Source organism: Fusarium vanettenii (genome assembly GCF_000151355.1).
Source record: "Fusarium vanettenii 77-13-4 chromosome 5 genomic scaffold NECHAsca_5_chr5_3_0, whole genome shotgun sequence".
In the NCBI taxonomy this organism is placed as follows: Eukaryota; Fungi; Ascomycota; class Sordariomycetes; order Hypocreales; family Nectriaceae; genus Fusarium; species Fusarium vanettenii.
Genome location: NW_003315878.1, coordinates 1,333,055 through 1,350,730, shown reverse-complemented (window position 1 = coordinate 1,350,730; position 17,676 = coordinate 1,333,055). Strand labels below are relative to the sequence as shown.

Below are 17,676 nucleotides of genomic sequence, written 5' to 3'. Positions count from 1 at the left end.
GGCATCTCCAAGTTGGTCCCATCCGCCACTTAGTTAACTTATATGCCCACCTGAGAGTCAAGTCTGTCTGACATGTAGTAAAACCCCGAATTGTCCTTTCTCAATTACATCTATACTCAATCATCTCATCATCATCTCTATTAAAATTGCTGCAGAGAGACGCCTCCAGTTCATCATGTCGTCCAACAGCCCCCTCCCCGCCTACGCCTCATATGAGCACATGCTCGTCAGCTCGCCGGCGCCCTTTGTCGCCCACGTCGAGATCAACCGCCCGCGCAAGCTCAACGCCTTTTCGCAGGCTGTGTGGCTCGAGTTTGGGCGTGTCTTTGAGCAGCTTAGCCACGATGCTGAAGTGCGCGCCGTCGTACTCAGCGGCGCAGGTGATCGCGCTTTCACCGCGGGCTTGGATGTGCAGGCGGCTACTTCAGATGGTGTCCTCAACGGGGGAGAGCAGGATGTTGCGAGAAAGGCAAAGGCTCTGAGGAGTCACATTGAGGAGTTTCAGGCATCTATCAGTGCTATGGAAAAGTGCGAGAAGCGTACGTGTCACAAATGTTGGAGTTGAGACAAGTACTGATGATGTGGTTTGTTCTTCTACAGCTGTAATCTGTGTCGTTCATGGTATATCTATTGGCCTCGCTATCGACATTGCCTGCTGCGCCGACATCCGCATCAGCGCTTCCAACACACGGTTCGCCGTCAAGGAGGTTGACATTGGCCTGGCCGCAGATATTGGCACCCTGGCGAGGCTCCCTAAGCTCGTGGGCTCGACGTCGTGGGTCAAGGACGTGTGCCTCACGGCGCGGGACTTTTCGGCGCAGGAGGCTCTGTCGGTGGGCTTCGTGAGCCAGGTTCACGAGGGCAAGGAGGCGGCTGTGCAGGCCGGGGTGGCTCTGGCGGCGACGCTGGCGAGCAAGAGCCCGGTCGCGGTGCAGGGGACAAAGGAGTTGCTGAACTACGGGCGCGATCACAGCGTTGACGAGAGTCTGCGGTATACAAAGGTGTGGAATGCGGCGGCTGTGCAGAGCAAGGACTTTTCACAGGCGCTGATGAGTGGTCTGAAGAAGACGAAACCGAGATTTGAGAAGCTGTAGAATATTCGAGTCTTGTAGAGGTATCGTGTTGGTGGTGTTTGGCTAGATCGTCGTCGTCGTCCGTGTTCGACGACTACTCGGAGCCGGACTCTTCCTCGGGAGGGAGGTTCTCCTTGAGACGCTGTGTGTTTGTTAGATAAAGATGATCACCAGCAAGGCGCAGTATGCTCTTAGCCAGAGTTGTTGGCGCTGGGCAGAGGCTTTGTAGGTAGACGCACATCTTCTAGTTTTGCCTTGAGCATGGAAACCATGTTTTCCTTGACCACGACGCGTTCATCGTCCAGATCCTCAATGATGTAATCGTGGTTCGTGCTGTCGATGCTAACAATGATGGACTTGATCGAAGGGTCGCATTCGATAAGAACGCCTAGAATCGCAAGGGGTATTGGTTAGCTTGAGGGGCAGTAGAATAAGCCAATTACGTGAATGGGCTGTACCTCTGATCGCGCGAGGCATGATGGGCTGTACTCGGCGGTGCAGAAAAGCGTAGGTCGGCGTCTGGGTTGGTTTGGGGTCGTATGAAGGAGGCGTATTCGCAGCGTCGAGAAGAGTTGAAATACGCTGAACACTCCCCGTTCACGTCGCGAGTTGAGTTGAGTGGAGCCTTGAATACGCACGGGCCAGGTTCAACTCAGCGCTAGCAGCAGTGGAGAAGCTTTCCAGATTCCCCAGAATGAGGAATCAAGTCACATTCCTCGTGATGACAGCTTCTCGTCAGCGCCTGCGCCTCGACAAAGCCACTCTCGAGAGAAGACGGTCGAACACGACGACCTGGAAGATGCCCGATGTCTCTAAAGGTCCAGGTATTCATGATAGTGTCTTGTGACAAATACGTGCAGAATAAACCTGAACTGCTCTAAACCTTGTGCCTTGCGCCGTTACGCTTTCCAGGTCAATGACAGGTGACAATCGTCTCCCCCGCGCTACAGTTGCATGCCGCAGAACCCGATTCGCGTCCACCAACACATGCCCAAAAGATCCAAGCCACGACTATGAAGTCACACAACGGGTCGGCCGGCTTTCTTAACTAAGGGGGAGGCGAAAAAGGAGCACAAGAACTACAAATGGACCGCTGCCCACCACCCTCTCAACCTTGATGTCGTGAACAGCTGATGACGTGAAGCTACGCAAGTCTCTGACGTTGTTGATTCATCCCGCTTTTATCGCTCCTCTTTCTTATTCTTTGATATCTATCTTGCAGACGACAAGGAAGTTCGTGAGAGGGCATCTTATCTACATATCACTGAGACATCACACGATCACGAGGCCTCAAGAGCTTCTACACTCTATAAGCTTATCACCGGCTGCTGGACTCTTAAAACCACCTACCTGTCTTGGATAACTTGGCCGAGTGAACACTACACGAATCATCACCCACATACAAAATGTCATCAAACGACAGCAACGACGACGACTTCTCCATCACTGATAGGCCCTTTGCCTGGGTAATCATTCCCCTAGCCGTCATCATCATAATCGGCTGCATCGCAACCTTTATCCATATGCGCCGACGCCGCCGCCGCCGTGTACAGCAATGGACCGGGCAAGGGCCCCGCGTGCTAGGCCCTCCTCCGGGACGTCTTTTCGGCGGAACTGGAACCCGGGGGAACGGGCGTCGTGGGCCGTGGGCCGGAACAAGATCTGATGAGGGTCTCAACGAGCTGGGAGAGGCGCCACCGCCGTACGACGGCAAGAAGGAGAGGCAGGATCCTGTCGAGCTGCGGGATCTGGAAGCTGGAGGCAGTCCGCCCGAGTATCCTGCCGTGCCGGGACCAGCTATGACAAGGGATAGTCGAAGGGGAGAGTGATGCTTTCATGATACCAATATGGGTCTTTTTTGTTAGGCGGGTCTGCTATTGGATACCTTTTGCTTGGTGTTTGGGTCTGGGCAGCGTTTCGATGATATCATTGATGCATTATGGGTTAACGGGTCTTGATAGAGCACCTATGAAGTGCATAGTATATGAATAGTCTGATTAATGTGAATATGGCCTTGTGAGCTAAGTTTTGGATGAACACCGTAAACGGCCTTCTGCTTGGTCCGGACATGATGTAGTGTATCCATAATGCAAGGGCTTTCGGAACTCTTGCGGCACGACTCGAACAAGCAAGAGTGTACGGAAATGGACAATCTCATCGGGTTTCTACTTGAATCAAGGCATCGGGTAAAGTGAGTTGTACGAGATCGCCGGTGCGACTTGAGATACAATGAAGCATCGGCTAGATACATGTTGACGGAGCATGTTGGAGCTTGTGAAGTGTTTAAAGGGACCCTTGCAGTAAACCGACTAAACACGGCAAAAAAGGAAGAGTGTAAAACTGTCCAGGGTCGCAGTAAAGGCCGCGGTAGTTGAAAGCCAGGGTGTGTGTGAGCTCATGGTGAACCTGATCTGTACTTTCAACCCATGACGAAAGTCTCACCACTCGACTCTCGAATCGACATCTTTACAGGCCTACCGACTTTGTAGCGGTGTGTTTGAAACAGAGGCCTCCCTCACTCTGCTGTTGCCGGGCATACGCGGAGGGGCGATGCTGCTCCTGCAGATAGAGAACGCCTCAGCGTCAGAGAGCTGAAAAGAAAAACACCCGTGGGTTGCTCGCTCACTGCTTGCTTCGAGGTGAGACAGGCAGAACGGGTGTTGTCTCAGAGGCGGGACTTCAGGGATGTCCCATGTCTTGGGGTGTGTCTCGCATGGTGCCGTGGTATGCTTCCCCCTCTCTGTTTGACTGGGGGGGAAAGAGGACCCATTTCTGATTGTTTGGCCGAGTTGCGAAAAATCGCATCTCGCAACAAAGCTGTAATTGTAAGCCTCACTTTGTTGAGCGTCGAACGGAGATTAAACCACCAGACGAGTAATAGTTGGTACCAGGGGAAAGAAATAATGTGGGAGGCTGGCCGGCTTTTCTTTTTCTGACCGTGTCACTCACACACTCAAGGGCTGATCCGTGATTGATTGACGTGTTTGCCAAGACCCTTGTACCTACGACGATACGAAAAGGAGGAGGTTGAACCCGAATGTGGGCTCAGTCCGACTAATTGAGTTTTTTTTTACTCTCTAACTATGCGAACATGAGAGAATCGGGGTTGGCAACTTGTTGAATAGAGCAAAGTGGACGAACTCCAGACAAGGCTAGGTTCTTTGTTAGCTTGACGGCATAGTCGGCGTCACACTAGGTTGGATGTTGTCGATGTTGCTGTTTCCAAAAGTTTCCTGGATACTTGTGACAATAGGGAGCAGTGTGCTGTTACTTGGTACATAGGTAAGTTCTAGTAGGAATTCAAACTCCTGGTATCAACTATGGAGTACAGAGTAATAGGAGCACCCAAAGCTGCCAAAGTCGAGGTTGAGACCTTCAGCCCTACAATCCACTTGTAAGGACTCGGAGGAAATTGAACCTTTTTGGACCCTTGGTGGAGGTAACTCAAAGAACCATTTTTAATCGAGTGATTGCGAAGCCCAATTGAACATGAGTGAGTGACAAGCAAAAAAGACAGGGTGTGTCTTCCCATGCTAATGCCCAAAGCGCATGCAGCAACTGTCACAGATGTCATGGATCCCATTTGATCTGAGCGCAAGGATTTGAGGCTCCTCACTCAGGTGATTTCTTGCCTCTCGCTCCGCTTCGTCTCCCGGGGCCACCACCAAGCGAGGCTTTTCCTCTTTCGGGTCCCGGACTCTGGGGCCGTGGCGCTGGGCCGAGGACGGGACAAAAAGATTTGACTGACCGGGGTGTTGAAGAAAGGACGAACATTCTTTTCACAAAGAGGCGCTTCTTGTTGATGAAGCGCTTCTGACAAGAGAGGGAAAAAAAAAACAATGCTGTCGGTTTCCTGGAGGCTGGGCCCATCAGTTCTGACCTGTCTGGGGTCAACCCTGCAACGAGGCAGACTGATGGGACGAATCCACGAGTTATTGTGCATGGCAGCCCAACGGTCATCGACCTTGGTCTTGTTCCTGTCGTCGAATAGAGACGGCTGGCTTGGCCGTCACCACCATGGCAACGGCAGACACTTTGACTTGCGGCTTGAATGTGATGTTCTGGCGGCAGCTCATACTCACCCACAGGCTGCTCTCATCCAAAGACTCTACTCGTCCCATTCATCACTCACATCGTCCCAACGAACGAACACCGTCAGGCCTCGTCTGCATGTGCGATGCACGTTCTGCTTGCTTCGCCTGCACCTCTGGGGTTCCTTCTCGTGTCGGCGACCGGCCATCCATTGGCAGAGAAACCACCATGGTCGGCCGGGCGGTAGCGCTCCTTGGCCCTCGGTGGCTCGTGGTGCTAGCACATCCGGAGGACGGGACCCCCGGCCGCCGGGCGCTATTGGACCAGCGCTCCGGCAGCGCCAGCTCATCACCCCCCCCTCTAGAACGCACTAGGGCCAGAGAATCCCCCATCCCGATTGCTTCCTCCCCCGCCGCTAGATCCATTTTCCATGGATGCTGCTGTGCTGTGATGTGCTGTGTGCGCTGTGATGTGCTGTGCGTGCTGTAGTTTGATGGAGCAAGGGAAATCGAGAAAGCTGAAGCTGAGGGGATAGCCACTAATCACTCGAGTCGGTTTGTTCAAGAGAATAAACAAAGCCCTGCCGAGATTTGGGCGTCCCGTCTTTCGACAAACTGCTTCCCGTCTCTTCCTTGACAAGACGGAGTCGACGACGGGCAAACCTAGAAGTGGTCATCGACACGACGACATCATCAATACCCAACTAAACAAGTAAAGACGGAACAACGGACAGCTTCCTTTCGATCTTCTCTCCTATTCCTCCGCTGCTAAAACCACGCACGACGTCGCAATCTGCAGTTCCCGTTTTTCCCAGCCTCCAAACTTCCACCTTGGGACCGAGTACCAACCTCCTCATCACCGTCAGGCCAGGGCGGTTAAACTTGTCTGCTGCACCCTAAATTGATTGCCTCCCTCTTTTTTTCAAACTTTCCCAAACAAGGCTTGCTCTGTTTTTTATTACTATTTTATTTTAATCCTTATTTCACTCGGGGCTGGGATTTGCATTGGATTTGCGGCTCGCTTCCGTCCGTCTGACTGGGTTGTACCTAAATTGCGCTGGTTGCTGCGGTTGCAACAAGTTGGCCCGCCCCCCCCAAGCCAAGCCAAGTCCCCAAGGACGGTTCAAGGCGACACCCACCCACCCACACCCTCCACCCGCGCCCACGCCGCATCCGAAACCCTTCCCCAAATCTTTCCCTTTCGCTCTCGATTAATCGCCCCAAGGCTTCCGCCTCCGAGAGTGAGAGCGAATATTGTAAGTTATCGACTGCTACGTGCAAAGGTCGAGTTTTGATTAATTTTTCCTACGGTTATCCGTCCTTGTGTAAGTCTATTCCACTCTGACTGCCCCCTCTTCATGAGTCGATTCACGTTCTGGTGGCGATTCATCGCTCTCCGCCATTGGCCTACACCGTTGCCTTTTGCTGGTGCCCGTCGCTCGCCCTAGCTTGAGAAATGCTGACCTCTCTTTCGTCTTTAGACACTTTTGCCCTGCGATTTCTTGACCGTCAAACATTCCGCATGTATTGAGAATCGAAAATCCATTAATCAACAACCCCCTGCGCCCCCTTCCGCCCCGAGAAGGCCCTTGGGTGATATTCTGCGTCCGCTCCGGATCGCAGGCCTGGGAAGAAAAGGGCTCCGACATTTCACCACCTCAATCACATCACCAGATCAACGATGGGCGTCACCTCGAGAAAACCTCTCCCACTCCCTGCCCCTACCGAAACCGAGACTACCAACACCACACCCACCGAGTTGACGACGGGGGATACGGGGGATGAGGTGAAGCCCGACGACGGCAAGTCTTCATACTCTATCCCTGAGGACGGAACTCCCGTCACCATCGCAACCCGACACAAGGCCAGCAAATCACAGACCTCGTTGCTCATCGAATACTTTGAGGGAGGCAAGCCTGCCTCTGGCTCCACCAGCGAGCGTCGTCCCAGTGTTCGTGTCCGCCTGACGCCATCCAAGAGAGGCCGTAACGACCACCATCTTCAAGTCACAGAGACCAAGGGCTCTCGCAACGCCTCCGTGACTCGACGGATACCTCTGGACCTTCATCACCTCGACTACGACGAGGACGGACACAGTATGAGCTCCTATGCTTCCGCCACCGAGGAGTCCAATGTCTCTAGGAACCCAATCGACATTGAGATTGATCGGAGCCATCGACGTCGGCGACCTGCCAGTCCTTTGATTCCTTCAGAGAGCTACACCGTCAACCCCTCAGAAATCTCCGCCATCCCATCAGACAGCTTCCTCGACGGCGAAGGCAAGGGCAGCTTGAACAGTCCTACTGGAACCCGCGATATGTCATCATCTGCCGTTGCCGTTGGCGCTGGTGCACTTGCAACCGCCGCTGTGGACGAGGTCAAGAGCCGCAAGAGTCGAAACAGAGACCGGTCAAAGGTGTCGTCGTCTGAAAAGTCGAGGGAAAAGTCGACGACGGCTGAGCGAAAGCGACGACCAAAGAGCAGAACCAGCAGCGTCACTGAGCGGACGGCCGAGGAACTTAAATCCCCCCGTCGTCGCTCTAGCAAGAGCCATCAGGAATCCGTTGTGTCAGGTGCGGATACGAGTGTCTTATCCTCTAATCTCTCTCCGAGCCACCGCACGTATGAGACACATTCCACACGCTCGGGCGCCTCCAAGGCCTCATCAATCAACAATCCTAAGCTCCTGGAGACGGTGGAAGACGCCATCCGTCGCCTGATTCTGCCCGAGCTTAGTGCGCTCAAGCGCGAGCAGAGCAAGAGAGAGGGTCGCCGCGATTCCTTTACGTCGTCTGGAACGTCTGTATCAAGGGATGAGTTTACCCCCGACCGCCGGCGGTCCTCGGGTCAGCGCAGCGACATCAAGGCTGGGCGCAATAGGGAGGCCCGTCATGAGCTCGACGACAACTCTCTCATCAGCAATGAATCGATTGATCAGTATGATGAGCACGTTACACCGAAGCGCAGCGGCGACCTGCTCAAGTCTGCTGCTATTGGTGCCGCTGCTGCCTCCGCCATTACTGCCACCTCCTCACTGCTGGATGACAAGTCCCAAACTTCAGACCTGAAGCCGAGAGAGCGGAGGCGTCGCAAGGCTGAGGCTGCCCGTAGCCGAAGCATGGGACGTGACCGATATTCTGGCGACTATGACGACGCTCCTGTGCCCCCGATGCCTCTTATGAGCGAAATCAACGGCACGGAACTGACCCGGACCTCCATTCGCTCCGCCGACACAGATAGGCCTCACTCAGCCACCGAGGAGATCACTCCTCTTCAAAACGTTTCTCATGTGGACGGTTCTGATTCTGACATGCCAACACCAACACGATCTCCCAATCTCGAGAGCACCCTTTCTACTCAGCATGCCAATGTTTCTCATGGTGACCTGACTGCTCTACCGCGCGGGAAGAAGGAGTACATCGACGAGTATGAGACTGACGAATATGGAAACAAGGTTCCCATTGAACATGGTGACCAGTATGGCGAGGATGATGGTGACGACATTTCTGACGTGGGCGAGTTTGAGGGCTACGACAACTCCTACTTTGCTACTCAGGATGTTCCTCCACCTCTGAAGTATGTGCCGTACCAAGCAGGTGCCCGCGGTCTGAGCCCGATTCCTAGCGTCTCTGGCTACACCGAAGCTGGCAGCGAACACCAGCCTCGCAACTCTAGGAGCATGCACTCGACTAGTGACGCCTACTATGAACGATCCGAGAACCCCCGCAACAGTCGTTCTACTGCTTCTCTGAGCTCCATTCGTGCTAGGGAGCTTGAACAGATGTCTCCTCGAAGCTCTGGAATGGACTACCGGAACACGACCTATACCGACGACTCGGGTTACAACCGCAACACCACTTACACCGACGACAGCGAGCTGGAGAAGGTCACATCTGGACAGGCGGTGCAGGGCGTTGGTGCCACCAACCCCAACATTGTCCACCCCCCTCTGGGAGTCGAGTCTGCCGTTGCCTCCCTGGTTGACGGCTCGATGCTTGATCAGTCTGTCCTTACCGGCGCCTCATACAACGACTACAACGGTGGCCGAGATTCGACACTCTCTTATGATGAGCAGTCAAGAACTTACAGCAGCCGTGGATTGAGCCCTGGTGAGCGATACGACAACCAGAGCGAGTCTTCCAGACACGCTACACCCAGCGCAGTCTCTCGCAACAGATCACCCCGAGAGTTTACCGAGTATGAGCTCGATGAGCATGGCCGCAAGGTTGTCCGACCCAAGTCCCCCACCGCTGCCGAGGTGGCCATCACATCTGGAGCTGTCCTGGCCCTGAAGGCCGCTCAAGGCAAGAAGCAGGCGGCTGCCGAGGGATCTGCACAGGGAGAGTTCCAACCCGCTGGTGTGGCCCGAAACAAGTCCTTTAAGGAGCGCACGCTTGAGGGTCACGAGCCCCGCAACACACCCGCCCACAGCATCGACCGTCTGTCCTACGAGGAGCTTCCCAAGATGAGCGCAACTGGTGTTCCTGACTTCCACGACCCCATGCCTGAGGTTGGGTACGTTGACGATGATGCTCTCACCAACCCCTCGATCGTTCAAGAGCGCCTGGATGGCGAGGACCGAGGCCATCTCTCATCTGGCCGAGCAACTCCTACCCCACTGAATGTTGGCGAGCAACAAGAGGCCCGCAGCAAGAGTGCGGCCAGCAGCCACGGCACAGGGGCTGGAGAGCTTGCTGGTGCGGCTGCTCTTGGCGCTGCCGCCGGAATGGCTGCCGGCCACGGTCATAGCCGCGAGCCCAGCCATGACCACGATGAATGGCGATCTTCCGATGACCGCAAGCGGGATACTCTCGTGACGAACCCCTACGAGGACGCCAGCCCGATTGCAAACCCTGCTCTGAACGAGAACCTTCTCGGTTCCCGTGGTCTCAATGCCTCGTATGGAGCCCCTTACCATACTGGAAGCCCTGGATTTGGCCCCAAGTATGACGAGGGATACATGTCTAACGGCAACAACAGGACCCCCGATCTCCCTCCCAAGATCAAGCCTCTGTCTATTCCTGGATCTCCCCACCTTGGTGACGACGTCTTCTATGCCCCTATGGCCAAGGACGCTCGCCATCTCAGCGGCATGTCCCAAGGCATGGCATCTCCCTTTTACGATGCTGCTACTGGTCAGGGCATTGACCGCATCGAGAACAAGGACATTGTCGCTCTTATGCAACATCTCATGGTCCGTGATGCCCAGCGCAGTGCTCGCGATACCGAGATCGTGGCCCTGCTCATGAACTCTGCTCTGGAGATGCGAACTTCTCTTAACGAGTTGAAGAACCTCGTCCAGGACACCAGCGATGATGTCATCTTTGCTGGTGTTGAGAACACGGAGAAGCTCCAGAGGGCCATCAATGGCCCACGCCCCTACCCTGGCCCTCGTTCAATTCAGAGCAGCTCTCAGCTCGACACTCTCAACGAGGCAGCTGCCAAGAAGAACCTCTTCAAGCGTGCCCTTCAAGGCCTCAGCAACAAGGGAACCAGTGATTTCAAGCGCATTGAGGAGATTCTTATCCAGATTCTCGGTGAAGTGGACGTTCTCAAGACCCAGACAGCCCCGCCTGTTTCTACTGCTGGTGGGCGCGGCTCTTCGTTCGATAACCTGCACCCTGAGGGTCACTATGAGCAGGACCGAGGCTATGAGCCGGAAGGCAACTCGACCATCACCCCCAGCCAGTCAGGCCACCTCTCTCTGTCTCAGTCACGATCCCGACTTGGAGGTGATCGCAAGGTCTCTGACAACCGCATCAGCACCGTCGCTGAGCACGAGGGCGAGTACGAGTTCGATCACCCCAGCCCAGCTGCTGAGCGGACCAACAGCAACGTCTTGACACCAAGCCGCTCGGGCTTCCGCGGTAGCTCTGTCCCTCTCGAGACGCCACCTCAACCCCCAGTAGGTGCTCAACCCATGAGCAACGACAACACTCCTCGCACCGACAAGTCGAAGAAGCACAAGTCTGGTGGCTCGACAAGCTGGCTGCCCAAGTTTTCTCGATGGTCAGGAACCACAGCCTCCAGCATGGGCAAGGCTTTCCGAGGCAAGAAAGACAAGTATGACGACTTTGCCCATTCGCGATCTGCGTCCAGCCTTGGCTCGTACGACGAGGATGGCTACCGCACCAACGCCTACGGCGAGGACAGGCTTCACACCGGACTCTCGGATCAGGAGCTCGCAGCAGCACCCACTGCCAGCGGAGCTAACCCTGCGGTTACTCTGCGTGAGAGAACCATGTCCCCTGGGGATGCTCCCAAGTACAAGGTTCATCGAAACTCGTTGAACCTGCAGCACCCCCAGCCCAGACAGGGCCAGACCGAGCGTTTCCGAAACGCCTTGGAGTTCTCGGCTCAAGAGTACAATGTCCCCATGACCCCTAGGTCGGCGGACTGGGGCGGCTCAGTATCCAGCTTGAACCAGGTTGGACAGAACCCCAACAGATACAGCATGGCGTCTTCTGGAGGCGGACCACGGGACCCAGAGTACTGGACCACCTCCCCAACTGGTCCCCCTAGGCCTCCCAAGGAGCCCATTGAGCCTACCGCCAGCCCCTCAGGCCAAAACGTGCCGCGAGGCGCCCGCCTTTCACAGCTGGCCAAGAGCAGCCCTGTGCCACACCCCAGCGACGAGAGCGGATATGGGACGATGAGCGGGACTCATGTCAGTCACTACACCAGCAGCCCCAAGCCCGAGAACCGCAACCTGAACGCGGCTCTGGGAGCTCCCGCTCGACGACCTAGCGGGCCGCGAGCCATGACCCCCAAGAGCCCTGAGCAAGAAGCGCAGCGACGCAAGAGAGGTATGTTCAAGAAGCATCTGATTTGACGAACCCCAACTAACTGTTTGACTAGACACCTTTGGTAGTGTTACCTCGCGCAACACTGATGACACCGAAACCTTTTAAAGGAGTTGTCTGAACCAAATTTCCCAGCTGTTTTCGGATCAAGAATGAAGCAACCACCAACTTCTCGACACAGCTTTTGAATCTACATATTGGGGTTTGACAGGACATGGCTGTCAGACGAATGGTTTTACAAAGAAAAGACTCGCCTATAGACTGAAGGAGGATGACCAGCCGAAGGAGAGGCGGGCAACTCTGATCACATAATGACTGATAAGCATATTGGGTGTTGGAAAATACGAAAAAAAAGAAGGGGAAAAGCGATGGGAGGAGGAGGATCATCGATCGGATTTTGCATCAAGGGGCTTCTGCTTCAATTCTTGACGACGACATGACTTGGCTGTCTGGTTTCAGCAAAGCGATTGCTTTACGCGGGGGCATTTGGACTGGATATTTTTTATGAGCAAGGAAAGGAATAGGCAAGGCAATGTATGGAAGGGGGGATGGGAGGAAGATGAGTATCTCGCGAGCGTGTGTTGGGTTTGATGTGTGCTTGGTGCACTCTTCAAGTTAGATAGGTTTAGCTGTAGTTTTTGTGTTAGATACCACACGGGTTGTAATTGGGGACGAATGAGAAGGGGATTGAATTGATAAGGGAGATTCTGATGATGAACTGAGTGTGTTTTATTGAATGTGATGTACAAGATGGAAGCAACCTCTAGGCATATCTGTAGATGTAGAGGTAGAGGTGGACAGTTGACGATGGTGTTGAGAGTGTGGATCATCAGTCTGGGGCTAAAAGTGGATCTCCGGGGAGACTTGCATAACTCCGGGGCTCCGAGGTCGGTGCAAGGCTACTAGTGCGGAACTACTCCAGACGTGGGCGTCAGCGAATGGCAGGGAGCCAATATCCAAAAAAAATCCATGAAAAAGGGCTCGACGTGCAGTTTATCATCAAACAGCGGTATCCGTCTGTATCTGTTGATTCTCATAATATTCTAGACTTGTCTATACTTGGGCATCCATTATTTGTGTTTTGTCTTATCTTTATCACCTGCTCTTCTTGGATACTCCTTTCCTCAACGTCATAGACGCCCCGCCATCGGCTTTTATCGGCATCACTCAAATTATCGACGCTGACAGAAAGAGATATCTCATCTTTTGGACTCACTCAAGAGTCGCTCAGATTCAATGGCTGCGGATGTAAGAGGGAAGGTTGCCGTGGAGGAGACGGAAGCTTCTGTACCGAAGCAGGAGAACAAGGCGCAACACTACAAAGGCTTTGTAGCGGGCGTCTTCAGTGGCATAGCCAAGCTCACAGGTAAGAAGAGCAACTTTTGAGTTTTTCATGAGAGGTATGTGCTGATTAAGTTTAGTTGGTCATCCATTTGATACAGTCAAGGTCCGTCTACAGACAACGGACCCGACTCGCTTCAAAGGACCTCTACAGTGTGTTCTTCAGACAGTTCGCAATGAGGGCTTCCGAGGGCTGTACAAGGGCGCGTCACCGCCGTTGGTAGGATGGATGTTTATGGACTCGGTCATGCTGGGCTCGTTGACGGTGTACCGTCGACTTCTATCCGATCACGTCTTTCACGTACAGCCGGGCTCTACCACAGGGAGGACGTCACTTCCGTCATACGGACACGGCATTGCGGGTATCGCGGCGGGCTCGACGGTCAGCTTCATCGCGGCGCCTGTCGAACACATCAAGGCGCGACTGCAGATTCAGTACGCTGCTCAAAAGGCCGACAGACTGTACGCGGGACCCATCGACTGTCTCCGCAAGATTTATCGATATCATGGAGTTCAGGGCGTGTATCACGGACTATCAGCGACGCTGTTCTTCCGGTCATTCTTCTTCTTCTGGTGGGCCAGCTACGACGTTCTCTCACGGATATTAAGGGAACGAACAAACCTCAGCGCACCAGCCGTCAACTTTTGGGCAGGTGGATTAAGCGCGCAGGCTTTCTGGCTGACGAGTTACCCGAGCGACGTGGTCAAGCAACGTATCATGACGGACCCCCTAGGCGGTGGTTTGAATGATGGAGTTAGGAGGTTCCCAAGGTGGAAGGATGCCGCGAAGGCTGTGTATAGGGAGGCAGGGTGGAAGGGATACTGGAGGGGGTTTGTGCCGTGCTTTTTGAGAGCGTTTCCGGCGAATGCCATGGCGTTGGTTGCATTTGAGGGTGTCATGAGGGCATTGCCATGAGTTTACACATACATATACATAAGTACATACCCCTGACGAGAAGATTTCAGGTCACAAGCGATCATTTATCACAGCATCACTCATTCACATACAACAGACGAGAAAAGAAGTTGAAACACCACAAAGAGTGCCACACAGATTGGCTGGGGTTCTATTGGCCAAGTCCTCAAACTTTTTATGTTTCCCTGTCCCAATTCACCAACCCATTCCTGCGCCGTTGTAATGCTGACCGGGGTTTCTTTGGTTTGATTTGACACCGATTTACTCGTCGTCCTCGTCAGCCTCGTCGTTGACGACGTTGAAGAACTTGAGCTCGTAGACACCCCGCGAGGTGGAGACGACGCGGAGCCAGTCACGGAGCTGCTGCTTCTTGAGGAACTTCTTGGTCCTGGGGAGAATGTCAGTAACTTGTCAAGAATGTATAGAACTGGGAGAACGCACAGGTACTTGAGGTAGCGGCCAGAGAGGTCGTTGTGGGCAATAATCTCAATCTTGCCCTCACCCTGCTGCTGGACAACAACGTTGTCGCCAAGGTTGTTGGTGCGGCCCTCAACCTTGATGCGGTCCTGGAGGAACTTCTCAAAGGCGGCGACGTCGAAGATCTTGTCGCTGGCGGGCTGAGAAGCATCAATGATGTACTGTGGCGATACATGTTAGTCTCGTGTGATTCGATAAAAGTATTGTTCGATCTTTGAATTCTTCGTCGGGTCGTCGCCATCGTTTATCGCCCGGCGCATCTTCGTCAAGGGGATCGGGATCGTTTTTCAGCGTACCTTCTTGGTCTGCTTCTGGGCCTTGCCCGACTTCTTCTGTTAAGATGACCTTAGCCTACTGCAATTTCGAGGCGCCTCTCATGCTGAGAAGAAGAGCGACATGGAGGGTTTCATCCCAGAGTCGCTTTCTCCCGCAGAGGGCCTTACAGCAAAGCGATGTCATGTACATACTGCCTGAGGAGCCATTGTGAATGGGTTGTTTTTGGGGGTTTGGGTTGGTGGTGTTTCGTGTGTCGCAAAGAAGTCGAATCCTGCGCCTGAGAGAGAGGGAAAAATACGTTTGGGGCTTCGGGAGGGTTAGTCGTCACTCTAGAGCCGCGGGATTGGGGATGCGATTTTTCCTGGTGGGGTGGGCAAAATTGGTGGAGAGGGCTTTGGCCCTGATTACATAAGACTAGAAAACAGAACGGGAGTGGCTGTTTCAGGTCGCAAAACTGCGCACAGACCACCAGGGGTCAGGTCGGTTGAGGTGAGAAGGTGTAGCAGCCAATCAAATGTCTTGAAAAGTAGTCAAGGTGGGCGAGTCGACAGGTGCCCACTGCCAAGACTGGTCAGGAGCTCTATTCAACGAGCGAACCCAGGACATGCTCCATCTATTTTGATATATTCATTGGCCGTTCTCAGTGGAGCATGGGCCAGCTCTTCTTCCATTTCATTGCGTAACTGCATCACAAGCCTGGAATTCACCCCAATTGAAAGTCTGAGGATGCGGGTCAGCCATATCTCCAACAGCCTCCGTTGATGACCAAATGATGTCTGGTCTTGAATCTGGCCGGTGATGATTCATGACCAGCCCAAACTTCGCTATGTAAGTATCGACCTTGATAGAGGCAGTTTCAGTTTAGTGTCAGAGACAACTCAGGACGTGGTTTCGAGCGAACCTGACCCATGGTGGTCTGTGCTCACATAATATAGAGCCATGATTGGCTAGAAAACACACTATCTTGTCATGGCCTGTGCAGACTTGACCCATGCTCCGCTTTAATTTGGAGACTTGATTGGCCACACAATACACTTACGCAGCATCATCACATCAAGACAACATCAAAAGCACACTCCTTTCAAGAGCAAAATGTATTATCCTAGCCGAACTAAGGCTAAGAAGTAACTCAACACTTTTCCAAGTCCCGATACCTTTTCTCTTTCCCAAGCAGTGCAACCACTCGTTGGCAATGCAGTTCAGCTCTATCGTAAAATAGAGAAACTCAAGCTAGACAGCTCAAGATCGCTTTGGCTGGTCCTATAATCTTCTCAGTCAAATTCACTCATGTTGAGAAAAGGGTTATCTTACCGTGACCTTGAAGACCTTGTCCAGGTCTTCGACAATGTCGGCAGCGAGGATCTCGCGGTACTTGAGGTACAACTCGCGAAGACGCTCACGCTGCTCCTTGGAGATCTTGGCCTGATCCTTCAGGCCGCTCTTCGTCTCAGAACGCTTAGTGTACTGGTAGCCGATCCTGCCGTGCGTGCCAGGAACGAGGCCGATCTTCTTGAAGGGGTTTCCCTTGTGCTTGTACTGCTTGGACCTATTCCTGGAGAGGCCGAGGCCGTTGGCGACCTCGTCGCTGACGTTATCGTACAGCTTGTTCTCGTACTCCTCGTAGTCTTCCTCTGAGGGCTCTCGGCGGGGGACGGGCACACTCCTGATGCCGTAGATTCTACCGTCGTCCGCAGCACCGCCATAAATAATGCCGCGTGTGGGTTCATCCCAGTCGAGCTCCTCATAGGCCTGCTCCTTCTTATAGGCCTTCTCCTTCTTATAGTCTGGGAAGGTGATCTTGCGGACCTTGGAGCCTCCATCGGTGGTGCTGCTGCCTTGGGGGATGGATTCGATGCGGTCGATACGACCGTCCTTGCCAGTGGTGGTGGTGCCAGTCTTGCCAGTGCTGCCGCCGCTGTTGGACTTGGTGTTGGATTTGTTGTCGGCCACGCGGAACTGGCGGTCGACAGTCTGACGAAGGACAAAGACCTTGCCGTCGTTGTTGTTGGTGTTGCTGCGCTGGATCAACCTTCGGCCTCCGCCACCACCAGCGGCACCAGTTCCAGCAGCCTGGTTGGTAGTGGTAGTAGTAGTGGTCGTAGTGGTGGTGGTGGTGCTAGTCGAAGGGGGAGACAGAGTGGTGACAATGGTGCTTCCAGCAGCATTGGTGTAGGTGACTACAACAGGGGTGCTGGAGGTAGAAGACGTGGTGGTGGTGGAGGAAGAAGTAGTTGTGGCCGCGGTAGGGGTGAGGAAGGCACTGGTTTCAGTGCTACCATCAGCAACCTTCTTCTTACAGGGGGTAGCCAGGACGCCCTGGGCGAGGGCGAGCAGAGCAAGCTCGAAACGCATCTTGGGCAAGATGAGGAAGAGAGGAGAGGGGAAGGGGGCAGAAGACGACTTGTGAGGACGAGTTCTGGAGGGAGTCTGTCGAGTCTGCTTAAACAGATCTGAGAGGAAAGGACACGCTCTTTATGCTTGTCTTGAGAAGCCAAATGCTAAACAATGGACTCATTAATCATGGTTTCTCCTCCTCCGAGTGAGGCCGGCTGGCTTTGATGTCATGATGCTCAACAAGACCACTTGTCCTTCGAGTTGAGGCCACGGTGTAGTTGAAAGGATGTCGATACATCAATTGAGAACCAAGAGGCCGCCCAGGTATGGTATTGCCGTCAGAGGAGAATGATAGAGTTTACAGTGTTCGGCTATACATGTTCTCAACACCACATCTGGTCAATGACAAGTATCGCGAGGTATTC

At 53.8% G+C, this 17,676-nt stretch overlaps 5 protein-coding genes across 5 annotated transcripts; 3 read left to right on the top strand and 2 right to left on the bottom strand.

Annotated features, from left to right (window-relative positions):
* The first annotated feature begins 92 nt into the window (after window positions 1-92).
* Window positions 93-1,404, top strand: NECHADRAFT_61301 (uncharacterized protein). The gene is made up of 2 exons (XM_003051211.1): window positions 93-539; window positions 601-1,404. The coding sequence occupies exons 1-2, from the start codon at window positions 176-178 to the stop codon at window positions 1,092-1,094; spliced, it is 858 nt and encodes a 285-aa protein (XP_003051257.1). The 5' UTR covers window positions 93-175; the 3' UTR covers window positions 1,095-1,404.
* Window positions 1,405-6,785: 5,381 nt separating this feature from the next.
* Window positions 6,786-11,936, top strand: NECHADRAFT_41527 (uncharacterized protein; the record flags this gene model as incomplete). Its single annotated transcript, XM_003051210.1, has 1 exon — window positions 6,786-11,936. The coding sequence occupies one exon, from the start codon at window positions 6,786-6,788 to the stop codon at window positions 11,934-11,936; it is 5,151 nt and encodes a 1,716-aa protein (XP_003051256.1).
* A 1,207-nt stretch (window positions 11,937-13,143) lies between these two features.
* Window positions 13,144-14,215, top strand: NECHADRAFT_69549 (uncharacterized protein; the record flags this gene model as incomplete). The annotated part of the gene is made up of 2 exons (XM_003051209.1): window positions 13,144-13,273; window positions 13,329-14,215. The coding sequence occupies 2 exons, from the start codon at window positions 13,144-13,146 to the stop codon at window positions 14,162-14,164; spliced, it is 966 nt and encodes a 321-aa protein (XP_003051255.1). The 3' UTR covers window positions 14,165-14,215.
* Window positions 14,216-14,425: 210 nt separating this feature from the next.
* Window positions 14,426-14,814, bottom strand: NECHADRAFT_40826 (60S ribosomal protein L22; the record flags this gene model as incomplete). The annotated part of the gene is made up of 2 exons (XM_003050817.1): window positions 14,426-14,552; window positions 14,573-14,814. Coding segments are annotated over 2 exons (369 nt in total), but the record flags the coding sequence as incomplete, so codon positions are not given.
* A 1,342-nt stretch (window positions 14,815-16,156) lies between these two features.
* NECHADRAFT_80546 (uncharacterized protein) lies at window positions 16,157-17,269 on the bottom strand (the record flags this gene model as incomplete). Its single annotated transcript, XM_003050816.1, has 2 exons — window positions 16,157-16,177; window positions 16,229-17,269. The coding sequence occupies 2 exons, from the start codon at window positions 17,267-17,269 to the stop codon at window positions 16,157-16,159; spliced, it is 1,062 nt and encodes a 353-aa protein (XP_003050862.1).
* Between the last annotated feature and the right edge of the window lie 407 nt (window positions 17,270-17,676).